Source organism: Coregonus lavaretus, assembly GCF_964263955.1.
Source record: "Coregonus lavaretus genome assembly, chromosome: 29".
Taxonomy (NCBI): Eukaryota; Metazoa; Chordata; class Actinopteri; order Salmoniformes; family Salmonidae; genus Coregonus; species Coregonus lavaretus.
In genome coordinates, this window is record NC_140016.1 from 11,749,834 (window position 1) to 11,762,514 (window position 12,681).

Below are 12,681 nucleotides of genomic sequence, written 5' to 3' on the forward strand. Positions count from 1 at the left end.
TACATTCTTCACAAAAACCTTTAATACTATGCAGACTTAGTTATACTGTATTCATTACATTTGACAGTCAGTGACACACTTACATCATAACTCACCCAAATGTTTTAGTTTGAAGATTAATGAGGAACTGCATCATTGATTAACTACAATGTGAGGGCAGTTACTGTGGGTGTGTTCGTAAATTCACTCTGGAGTGCCAGAGTACGCTCTGGGCGTTCATAAATTCAGAGCGTTTCGCTCTCGGAGCATTCAGAGTGCACACTGGACGCTCTGGCTGAGGAGTTGGGATGATCCGAGCATTCTGACCTCACAATGGCAAGCATCCAAGCTAACTGGCTAGCTTGCTAGCTACTTCCAGACAAATGAGAGAACACCTCACTGACCATTTTACTGGCCTTAGCAGAACTGGTCAGGCTGTTTTCATGTTATCCAGAGTGTTGGTGACTAACTGTACTGCTGGCAACAATTTAATAATGTTCTTGCCAACATTTACTGACACCGTTCATATTCTGCGTGTGTTGCGCGTTCAGAAATCCATCAGTTATTCTGCGCTCTGGCACACTCAGTCGAGAGTGCTCTGAAATCGGAGTAGATAGCCAGAGTGAATTTACAAACGCACCCTGTGTAACAGCTACAGGACATGATAACAACAGCCTATGGTTTTAGATCTGCAAGCAACAATATGAATCAGTTACGGATCAATAAAGATTATATAGTAAACTATTGTAGTTAACGCATTTTAAAAGCATGATTTACAGAAGGTCAAAAACTGAATGCATCTGTGATACTGTGGGGCAAAGTTTTCCAGTTGAGCCCAATAGGTGAGAGATGTGTTTCAGTTAAATTAGTATTCACTCAGTAGTGGGGTGGTGTTATGGATTTCAAGCCGCTGCAATGGAGGCATCGTCTGCTTGTCGGCCCTGGGGCTGAAATATGTAAAATAAAATAAGTATCAGGATACTTCACTGATTTTGCACTACTTAGAGTCTACGCAAACAGTAATATGTGTACACTTCACTGGTTGATGGAAGGTGAATTTAGAGTTTAAGTTAGTTAATTTTACAACTGTATTCTTTGTACACTACCGTTCAAAAGTTTGGGGTCACTTAGAAATGTCCTTGTTTTCGAAAGAAAAGCATTTTTTTTGTCCATTAAAATAACATCAAATTGATCAGAAATACAGTGTAGACATTGTTAATGTTGTAAATGGCTATTGTAGCTGGAAACGGCTGATTTTTAATGGAATATCTACATAGGCGTACAGAGGCCCATTATCAGCAACCATCAGTCCTGTGTTCCAATGGCACGCTGTGTTTGCTAATCCAAGTTTATCATTTTAAAAAGGCTAATTGATCATTAGAAAACCCTTTTGCAATTATGTTAGCACAGCTGAAAACTGTTGTGCTGATTAAAGAAGCAATAAAACTGGCCTTCTTGAGACTAGTTGAGTATCTGGAGCATCAGAAATTGTGGGTTTGATTACAGGCTCAAAATGTCTACAAACAAATAACTTTCTACTGAAACTCGTCAGTCTATTCTTGTTCTGAGAAATGAAGGCTATTTCATGCGAGAAATTGCCAAGAAACTGAAGATCTCGTACAACGCTGTGTACTACTCCCTTCACAGAACAGTGCAAACTGGCTCTAACCAGAATAGAAAGAGGAATGGGAGGCCCCGGTGCACAACTGAGCAAGAGGACAAATACATTAGTGTCTAGTTTGAGAAACAGACGCCTCACAGGTCCTCAACTGGCAGCTTAATTAAATAGTACCTGCAAAACACCAGTCTCAACGTCAACAGTGAAGAGGCGACTCCGGGATGCTGACCTTCAGAGTTGTAAAGAAAAAGCCATATCTCAGACAGGCCAATAAAAATAAAGATTAAGATAGGCAAAAGAACACAGACACTGGACTTTTTCTTTGCAAATCTGCCTAGAAGGTCAGCATCCCGGAGTCGCCTCTTCACTGTTGACGTTGAGACTGGTGTTTTGCGGGCACTATTTAATGAAGCTGCCAGTTGAGGACCTGTGAGGTGTCTGTTTCTCAAACTAGACACTAATGTATTTGTCCTCTTGCTCAGTTGTGCACCGGGGCCTCCCACTCCTCTTTATATTCTGGTTAGAGACAGTTTGTGCTGTTCTGTGAAGGGAGTAGTGCACAGCGTTGTACGAGATCTTCAGTTTCTTGGCAATTTCTCGCATGGAATAGCCTTAATTTCTCAGAACGAGAATAGACTGACGAGTTTCAGAAGAAAGTTCTTTGTTTCTGGCCACTTGGATTAGTAAACACAGGACTGATGGTTGCTGATAATGGGCCTCTGTACGCCTTTGTAGATATTCCATTAAAAATCTGCCGTTTCCAGCTACAATAGCCATTTACAACATTAACAATGTATACACTGTATTTCTGATCAATTTAATGTTATTTTAATGGACAAAAAAATTGATTTTCTTTCAAAAACAAGGACATTTCTAAGTGACCCCAAACTTTTGAACGGTAGTGTAAATATGAATCAATATTACTGTCAGTTAACAGTGCTGCAGCTAACACTGAGATGGATCTACAGAGTATGCCATGTAGTCAGGCAGAGGCTAGTGGGTGCTAACATAGAATTGGAATGAATAGAGAAGAAGTTGCCTCATTCTATTTCTTTGGGTTGTAAGCTAAGCGTACCTTGACAAAGATGCGTGAGGGGAGGAAGCGTCGGAGCAGCTGTCCGGACACGGCAGGGAAGCGCAGCAGGCTGATGTTGAGCTGGGGAAGGCTCTGGTACCCTGCCATCAGAGGGTAGAAGTTATACAACATCTCCTGCTCCGCTCCAGGCAGGATCCTCAGACGCACCTGGGGAAACACCGTGACACTCAGGACATGTAGGGCAAGAGACTGGAGACCACATGGGTCCTCAAATGGTATGGTCTATTCTAGTCTAATTCTGAATGAAAACCATCATTCTCTACTACATTTGTTGTTAGGCAGCAGTTTAAATTGGAATACAAATAATGGTGGAAACTCCAGCCTCAAAACCAACCAGTGTCAAGTCTGGCACTCAGTTAATTTGTACCCTGGGCTTGCATGTTGAACTGACAACAATAAGGAGTCTAGTACATAGAGTTGTCTGCTTGGAACTACTGCACTGTTCTGCACTCAATTCTGCGCTCAAGCTGTATGGAATCTCACAATAGTACTCAAAATTGTAGCAGGCTCGTAGTGGACTCTTTGCTGAGTTGCACAGAAATTGAAAGATCAAATCACGGTTGCAGTGAAAGCCAGTGTGTAACAATGTCTAAGTTTGTGCTACTTTCAAGTTTGTTTGATGTGTTTACCAAGGGGGAGTTGGGGAGGGCATGGAGCAGAAACCCACCTGCTTGAGGCCAGAGAACATGAAGGCATCGCTGGGTTCCACAGACATCTCCACGTCCTGGACCAGCCCCGTCCGGTTCTGGATGTGGTACCTCACTGGCATAGACTCCCGCACCCTTCCAAACGACGGCAGCTCTGTAACCACCAAACACAGGGAACCATTGCTATCTACATCTGAATGGGACAGAACAACTGGAAAACTGACATATCAATTATCTTTAGACTCAACTTTGAAAATAATACATCATTCAGATCAAGATCAACACATGCTGTACCTGCATGAACATATAGAGGAATGGTCTCCACCATCACATGGGGGAGGGTGACAACTGTCGTCACAACAGGTGCATCTGCACAAGAAGATTTCCTGAAATAGCGATGCAAATGCAATGGGTTAAAGCTTCAGGAAAAGAAAATGTCTTGACTTTGTGAATTTCCCATTGTGCTTGACAAGAGGAAAAATGTCAGAGCAGAGAAGAGGAGAACGGCAGGCTGGAGTCAAGCAGACACACCTCTTCCAGGAGATGAGGTACTGTCCAGACGCCACACTGCTCGTCCCGTTGAGCACAGGGGGACACTGGAGGCTGAAACACTCGCTGGCACATTCACCTGTCTGCAGCATCACTGGTGGAAAACAACAACCAAACCTGAAGGTTAGGCTACAAGGAACTGAGAGGTGTGTTTCTATGCTACAAACGACTTATACACCAACTCTATAGTGGTAAAGCCTACACAATACCACTGTGAAACCACAACGACTGGGTTCATTAGAGTATGTGGTCTTAGATGGTGAGGCTTCCCCTGCAGAGCTATGTCAGAGGGAGATTTAGCGTGCATACCAAATTCCCTGTATATTGCACTACTTTTGACCAGGGCCCATAGGGCACTTTAGAGGGAATAGGGCCCCAACCATAGAGGCGGTGGTGTCGTACCCTGCTCCACCTGGGACTGGGGCTGGTCCATGGCAGCCATGGTGGGGGCCAACTGCAGCTGGCTGGTCACCAGGTGTAGAGGCCAGGGGGACGCACTCAGGATGTCCGTCATCAGCAGAAAGGGGATGTCCACATACACCCTATCCAAGTGCTCAAACTGAAACCCAAAATTAGCCATTATCACTGAAGTCGCTACACTGACAAGCTTTGACTTACCAACACTGAACAAAAAAACTGCACTCAAAACAACATTAAAACTGCACTCAAAACAACATTAAAACTGCACTCAAAACAACATCCAAACGGCACTCAAAACAACATTAAAACTGCATTCAAAACAACATTAAAACTGCATTCAAAACCACATTTGCACAACAATGCCAACAACATCAATAGAGGAAAAAAGTTAACAAACCTTTGTGGATACAAACTTCACAGCAACTTCAAATGGAACAATGGTTTCTATGGTAACGGTTTCATCCTACAAAAAAGAAAACCATGGTCAACAAACAGTTAATTTCATAAATATTTATGGACACAAGTTACAATTACTGAAACTACCAATGAGTGAGGTTTGGGTGCGCAAACTCACTTTGTGACACTTGCAGGTGATGTCTTTGCCCTCCACCTTGGTGCTCAAGGCATAGGCTACATGGAACAGGAAGATTCTGGCGCCAGTGGTGACACAGCGAACATACAGACACTTCTCAACCTGTTCAACAGAGATAGAATGATTAGTACAAATTCCCTATATAGTGCACTACTTTTGACCAGGGCCCATAGGGCACTTTAGAGGGAATAGAGATCTCAGTAAAACAAGACGGGCTGGTTTCCTGGACACAGATTAAGCCTAGTCATGGCCTAAAAAGCTATTTTAATGGAGATTCTCCATTGGCCATGCTTTTTTCATGATGGACAGTAAGGTTGTGCAGGCCTGAGGGTGGGTGGGGAGAGAATGTACCTTTTCTCCCGGCTGTAGGTCTCCAATGGCAATGTCTGGAAGCAGTGCAGGATGGGACTCGTCACACATCTCCAAACCGTTCAGGGTCACATGGGTGGACTGTGTGAGGTTTGCATCCTGACCTTAACAAGGTGGTGGGACAAATAAAGCTTGTGATACCTAACCAATGTATGTCAGTGTTTTCCCCAATGCTGTGCTGTAAGATCCTTGAACTGAGATTTCCCATTCAAGTCCCATTATAAGAATTCTGTTTCCATGGTTCTATCCTGTGTCAAGCAGTTTCGTTGTAATGCTGCCTACCTGGTTTGAGTCCGGCAGTGAGTTTGACGTCTTTGGTCACGGTCTCCTCGTTGGACTGGATGGAGACAGTGATGCGGTACATCTCGTTGTTCAGAGCAGGGGGCTCGTGACTCAGCTGAACTGAGATCTTGGGAATGCGGGAGATTATCCTGAAGAACAAAACACATTGTCAGATTAGGATGACGCACCGTCTGTTACCAACTCAACTATGTTTTGAACTTGTTTGTGTGAAAAAACGAAGGCCGACATTTTCCTCTGACACCTGTGCTGTGAGCTAATTATCTTAGTTTGAACTGGTTAGTTTAACCAGAGACTTAGTAAACAACGCCATACACGCAATGGCAAGGTACAGTATCACAGCTCCTGTTACTTAGAATGTTGCGGTGCGTTATGGAAAGTGTCGCTCTAGCTTGTTGTGCAGACAGTGAAGCATTTCATTCTTGGATCTTGTAAATCAGTGACATGACATGGTGACACGACATAGTGTGATTAAACTGAACACTATGGAGTCTCACATGGTGTTGGCCTGGATGGATACGTTGTCCCATTCCACATGCTGCTCTGGGACACGACCCCTGCTCTTAAAGGACCTGGCCGCCAGTAGAGCTTCCTGGGACGAAGCAGCGTCTCCTCCCCCGCCTCGCCAGTTGAGGAAGACGCAGCGGCCATTATCACTGCCCAGCATCAGGTCCACCGCTGTGATCTAACACACACACACACACAAAGTTAAACACAAAGTTACACACAGTGTGCACAAATCCATAAGATAGATCACAGGTCAAATGTGATGCTCTTCATTATGTTAAATCTGTGTGTCTGCTATGCCAGTACAGCATAGTTTAGGACAACCGACTGACACTCATTTTTCCTTACCTCTATCTTCTTCCCCACGTCCTCAGTTTTAGCCACAAACTTGAAGCTGTATATGCGTGTCTTGCCAGGGACCAGGCACATGTTCTCTTGACTGGAGGCCTCTAGGATATCCTGAGACTTACACGGCTCCTCTACCACACACAACTGGTTATACTCCTGAAGAAGGACAGAAAGCCACCAGAGAGCCGTCAGAGAGCCGTCAACAGAGAGCCGTCAACAGAGAGCCGTCAACAGAGAGCCATCAGAGAGCTGTCAACAGAGAGCCACCAGAGTCGTCAGAGTCACCTGAGAGTCAGCAGAGAGTCGGTATAAAACTGATTGTATCTCAATGGGTGGTGTGGGTCAGGGGTGGCTGGGTGGTGAGAGGAGGGAGGGTTGTGAGTACCTGGTTGTACCTGTATGGGTTGTAATGGGGTGGTAGAGTTATGTAGTGGGTGAGTACCTGGTTGTACCTGTATGGGTTGTGGTTGGGTGGTAGAGTTATGTAGTGGGTGAGTACCTGGTTGTACCTGTATGGGTTGTGGTGTGGTGGTAGAGTTATGTAGTGGGTCAGTACCTGGTTGTACCTGTATGGGTTGTGGTGTGGTGGTAGAGTTATGTAGTGGGTCAGTACCTGGTTGTACCTGTATGGGTTGTGGTGGGGTGGTAGAGTTATGTAGTGGGTCAGTACCTGGTTGTACCTGTATGGGTTGTGGTGTGGTGGTAGTTATGTAGTGGGTCAGTACCTGGTTGTACCTGTATGGGTTGTGGTGTGGTGGTAGAGTTATGTAGTGGGTCAGTACCTGGTTGTACCTATATGGGTTGTGGTGTGGTGGTAGAGTTATGTAGTGGGTCAGTACCTGGTTGTACCTGTATGGGTTGTAGTGTGGTGGTAGAGTTATGTAGTGGGTCAGTACCTGGTTGTACCTGTATGGGTTGTGGTGTGGTGGTAGAGTTATGTAGTGGGTCAGTACCTGGTTGTACCTGTATGGGTTGTGGTGTGGTGGTAGAGTTATGTAGTGGGTCAGTACCTGGTTGCACCTGTATGGGTTGTGGTGTGGTGGTAGAGTTATGTAGTGGGTCAGTACCTGGTTGTACCTGTATGGGTTGCGGTGGGGTGGTAGAGTTATGTAGTGGGTCAGTACCTGGTTGTACCTGTATGGGTTGTGGTGGGGTGGTAGAGTTATGTAGTGGGTCAGTACCTGGTTGTACCTGTATGGGTTGTGGTGTAGTGGTAGAGTTATGTAGTGGGTGAGTACCTGGTTGTACCTGTATGGGTTGTGGTGTGGTGGTAGAGTTATGTAGTGGGTCAGTACCTGGTTGTACCTGTATGGGTTGTGGTGTGGTGGTAGAGTTATGTAGTGGGTCAGTACCTGGTTGTACCTGTATGGGTTGTAGTGTGGTGGTAGAGTTACAGTGGGGGAAAAAAGTATTTAGTCAGCCACCAATTGTGCAAGTTCTCCCACTTAAAAAGATGTGAGAGGCCTGTAATTTTCATCATAGGTACACGTCAACTATGACAGACAAATTGAGAAAAAGAAATCCAGAAAATCACATTGTAGGATTTTTAATGATTTTATTTGCAAATTATGGTGGAAAATAAGTATTTGGTCACCTACAAACAAGCAAGATTTCTGGCTCTCACAGACCTGTAACTTCTTCTTTAAGAGGCTCCTCTGTCCTCCACTCGTTACCTGTATTAATGGCACCTGTTTGAACTTGTTATCAGTATAAAAGACACCTGTCCACAACCTCAAACAGTCACACTCCAAACTCCACTATGGCCAAGACCAAAGAGCTGTCAAAGGACACCAGAAACAAAATTGTAGACCTGCACCAGGCTGGGAAGACAATCTGCAATAGGTAAGCAGCTTGGTTTGAAGAAATCAACTGTGGGAGCAATTATTAGGAAATGGAAGACATACAAGACCACTGATAATCTCCCTCGATCTGGGGCTCCACGCAAGATCTCACCCCGTGGGGTCAAAATGATCACAAGAACGGTGAGCAAAAATCCCACAACAACACGGGGGGACCTAGTGAATGACCTGCAGAGAGCTGGGACCAAAGTAACAAAGCCTACCATCAGTAACACACTACGCCGCCAGGGACTCAAATCCTGCAGTGCCAGACGTGTCTCCCTGCTTAAGCCAGTACATGTCCAGGCCCGTCTGAAGTTTGCTAGAGTGCATTTGGATGATCCAGAAGAGGATTGGGAGAATGTCATATGGTCAGATGAAACCAAAATATAACTTGTTGGTAAAAACTCAACTCGTCGTGTTTGGAGGACAAAGAATGCTGAGTTGCATCCAAAGAACACCATACCTACTGTGAAGCATGGGGTGGAAACATCATGCTTTGGGGCTGTTTTTCTGCAAAGGGACCAGGACGACTGATCCGTGTAAAGGAAAGAATGAATGGGGCCATGTATCGTGAGATTTTGAGTGAAAACCTCCTTCCATCAGCAAGGGCATTGAAGATGAAACGTGGCTGGGTCTTTCAGCATGACAATGATCCCAAACACACCGCCCGGGCAACGAAGGAGTGGCTTCGTAAGAAGCATTTCAAGGTCCTGGAGTGGCCTAGCCAGTCTCCAGATCTCAACCCCATAGAAAATCTTTGGAGGGAGTTGAAAGTCCGTGTTGCCCAGCGACAGCCCCAAAACATCACTGCTCTAGAGGAGATCTGCATGGAGGAATGGGCCAAAATACCAGCAACAGTGTGTGAAAACCTTGTGAAGACTTACAGAAAACGTTTGACCTGTGTCATTGCCAACAAAGGGTATATAACAAAGTATTGAGAAACTTTTGTTATTGACCAAATACTTATTTTCCACCATAATTTGCAAATAAATTCATTTAAAATCCTACAATGTGATTTTCTGGATTTTTTTCTTCTCATTTTGTCTGTCATAGTTGACGTGTACCTATGATGAAAATTACAGGCCTCATCTTTTTAAGTGGGAGAACTTGCACAATTGGTGGCTGACTAAATACTTTTTTTCCCCACTGTATGTAGTGGGTGAGTACCTGGTTGTACCTGTATGGGTTGTGGTGTGGTGGTAGAGTTATGTAGTGGGTCAGTACCTGGTTGTACCTGTATGGGTTGTGGTGGGGTGGTAGAGTTATGTAGTGGGTCAGTACCTGGTTGTACCTGTATGGGTTGTGGTGTGGTGGTAGAGTTATGTAGTGGGTCAGTACCTGGTTGTACCTGTATGGGTTGTGGTTGGGTGGTAGAGTTATGTAGTGGGTCAGTACCTGGTTGTACCTGTATGGGTGGTGGTAGAGTTATGTAGTGGGTCAGTACCTGGTTGTACCTGTATGGGTTGTGGTGGGGTGGTAGAGTTATGTAGTGGGTCAGTACCTGGTTGTACCTGTATGGGTTGTGGTTGGGTGGTAGAGTTATGTAGTGGGTCAGTACCTGGTTGTACCTGTATGGGTTGTGGTGTGGTGGTAGAGTTATGTAGTGGGTCAGTACCTGGTTGTACCTGTATGGGTTGCGGTGGGGTGGTAGAGTTATGTAGTGGGTCAGTACCTGGTTGTACCTGTATGGGTTGCGGTGGGGTGGTAGAGTTATGTAGTGGGTCAGTACCTGGTTGTACCTGTATGGGTTGTGGTGGGGTGGTAGAGTTATGTAGTGGGTCAGTACCTGGTTGTACCTGTATGGGTTGCGGTGGGGTGGTAGAGTTATGTAGTGGGTCAGTACCTGGTTGTACCTGTATGGGTTGCGGTGGGGTGGTAGAGTTATGTAGTGGGTCAGTACCTGGTTGTACCTGTATGGGTTGCGGTGGGGTGGTAGAGTTATGTAGTGGGTCAGTACCTGGTTGCTGAGGCTGACACATAGCTTAGAGAAGCGGACAGGGTGAGGGCAGTCAGCCCTCAGGTAGACATGCAGCTGGACCGGGTCATCCACGTGGAAACTAGGAGACAGGAACTTGGCCTTGCACTGGACTGGAAAGACACATTTATGGGGCAGATTGATGGTATATGTTAGGTGGACTGTTCACAGAATTTCTCTTGTATCGTTTAAGATCTTGATGCATCATTGACTGATCTCGGTAGGTATACTGTAGAGGTGTACTGTATAGGTGTACTGTAGAGGTATACTGTAGAGGTATACTGTAGAGGTATACTGTAGAGGTATACTAACCAAAGGGCACGTAGTCCTGCACCTCGATGGTGAACACGTTGCTGCCAGCCAGAGACATGCGGTCACTCCACAGGGCCTGGGCAGCCTTGGCTGAGGCCTGGTCACAATCTGGCTCTGCTTCTGGGACCTCGTTCTATGAACACAGACACAGGCTCAGCTTTAACATCCACAGAACAGGGGCTAAACAGTCACATGAACATGGGGTGATGTGACAGGTGCCATTTCCTCAACTCACCATCAGGACCTTGATGAGATTCTTCTCAATCCTGGATTTCTGCTCCTCCCGTAGAGTAGAAGCTGGAGGAATAGAAAAATGGGAACTTATGGAAAAATGTAAATGAATATGGACTTCTGCTGCTCTTGATAAGGTGATGGCCAGGCTCTAAACAAACTGAAGATTGAAAATAGGCAACATACTAAACTGACTAAATCAGTGGCCCAGAAAATGTAATCTGGGGAGAGCTGGGTGCAGTTGAAGAGTGTCCTGTACTACACAATACTGTCCTACTGTACTACACAATACTGTCCTATACTCCCGAGTGGCGCAGCGGTCTAAGACACTGCATCTCAGTGCTTGAGGCGTCACTACAGACCCCCTGGTTCGATTCCAGGCTGTATCACAACCGGCCGTGATTGGGAGTCCCATAGGGCGGCGCAGCATCCGGATTTGGCCGGTGTAGGCCGTCATTGTAAATAAGAATTTGTTCTTAACTGACTTGCCTAGTTAAATAAAGGTAAAATAAAATAAAAATACTATACTGTCCTGTACTATACAATACTGTCCTGTACTATACAATACTGTCCTGTACTATACTGTCCTATACCGTAGTGTACCTCGTCCGACCAGCTCCATGGAGTAGGTGATGTAGTCCTTGACGTGGGCCATCAGGTAGGAGCACCGTAGTGCTGTGCTCAGGATGGAGGTGAGCAGGCTCCACCAGCGCTCTGTACGGTAGTCACACATCACATAGTCCAGCAGTCTGCACATAGACACACAGACCAACATAGCTAGGTAAGTTTCACAATGATTCACTTATCTAAAACGTTTAATTATTCAATCTAATCACATGTATAATATTGCAGCTTTGACTGCCAATATAAAAGAGAGTTATGGCATAATTACTGGAATGCATGGCAAACAACGACTTCAATAAATTGTCATCAACCATGAAGGGGCAAATTATGTTCTTTCAGGACTTATAACAATAAGAAATTGTCTAGTCATAGTGGCTGCATTGCAATGAAGAACGCGCATCTGCAGATTACCGCTGTATTTCTTAACACGCTACTAAACAGGAGATTACACGGAGCTCCAAACTAAAATAGCTAAAATAACCAACGGAAAAAAAACAGCAGATTTAATTAGCAGACCAGTTGATCTGCCGTTGTTACGGTGTCAAGTTGGCTTGATACTATACAGCAGAAATGGTCATTGTCTGCGTTCACTACTCCCAACCCAATGAAGTAACATCCTATCAGGAACAATGACATTGAAATATGAAATGAGAAATGGAAGAATGACATATTAAAACAGAAATAAAATGACTTGACTGGAAATGTGACTTTTTCCACATTTTGTTACGTTACAGCCTTATTCTAAAATGGATTAAATAGTTTTCCCCCTCAATCTACACACAATACCCCATAATGACAAATCAAAAACACAGAAATATCAAATTTACATAAGTATTCAGACCCTTTACTCAGTACTTTGTTGAAGCACCTTTGGCAGCGATTACAGCCTCGAGTCTTCTTGGGTATAACGCTACAAGCTTGGCACACCTGTATTTGGGGAGTTTCTCCCATTCTTCTCTGCAGATCCTCTCAAGCTCTGTCAGGTTGGATGGGAAGCGTCACGGCACAGCTATTTTCAGGTCTCTCCAGAGATGTTCGATCGGGTTCAAGTCCAGGTTCTGGCTGGGCCACTCAAGGACATTCAGAGACTTGTCCCGAAGCCACTCCTGCGTTGTCTTGGCTGTGTGCTTAAGGTCGTTGTCCTGTTGGAAGGTGAACCTTCGCCCCAGTCTGAGGTCCTGAGTGCTCTGGAGCAGGTTTTCATCAAGGATCTCTCTGTACTTTGCTCTGTTCATCTTTCCCTCGATCCTGACTAGTCTCCCAGTCCCTGCCA

The 12,681-nt window shown here is 45.1% G+C and overlaps 1 protein-coding gene across 2 annotated transcripts in view; it reads right to left on the minus strand.

The window, feature by feature from the left end:
• The window catches only part of trappc11 (trafficking protein particle complex subunit 11), a 23,624-nt gene continuing 10,943 nt past the window's right edge, over positions 1-12,681 (minus strand). For both annotated transcript variants that reach the window (XM_084147319.1, XM_084147320.1), the window contains exons 15-30: positions 11,388-11,533; positions 10,789-10,850; positions 10,554-10,686; positions 10,224-10,354; positions 6,426-6,581; positions 6,068-6,255; positions 5,553-5,701; positions 5,253-5,374; positions 4,884-5,003; positions 4,707-4,772; positions 4,292-4,448; positions 3,872-3,983; positions 3,635-3,726; positions 3,361-3,494; positions 2,673-2,840; positions 1-926 (exon numbers count right to left, since the gene is read on the minus strand). In XM_084147319.1, coding sequence (XP_084003445.1) covers positions 882-926; positions 2,673-2,840; positions 3,361-3,494; positions 3,635-3,726; positions 3,872-3,983; positions 4,292-4,448; positions 4,707-4,772; positions 4,884-5,003; positions 5,253-5,374; positions 5,553-5,701; positions 6,068-6,255; positions 6,426-6,581; positions 10,224-10,354; positions 10,554-10,686; positions 10,789-10,850; positions 11,388-11,533 — 1,981 coding nt within the window. In that variant the 3' untranslated portion in view covers positions 1-881. The remainder of the gene's footprint in view (positions 927-2,672; positions 2,841-3,360; positions 3,495-3,634; positions 3,727-3,871; positions 3,984-4,291; positions 4,449-4,706; positions 4,773-4,883; positions 5,004-5,252; positions 5,375-5,552; positions 5,702-6,067; positions 6,256-6,425; positions 6,582-10,223; positions 10,355-10,553; positions 10,687-10,788; positions 10,851-11,387; positions 11,534-12,681) is intronic.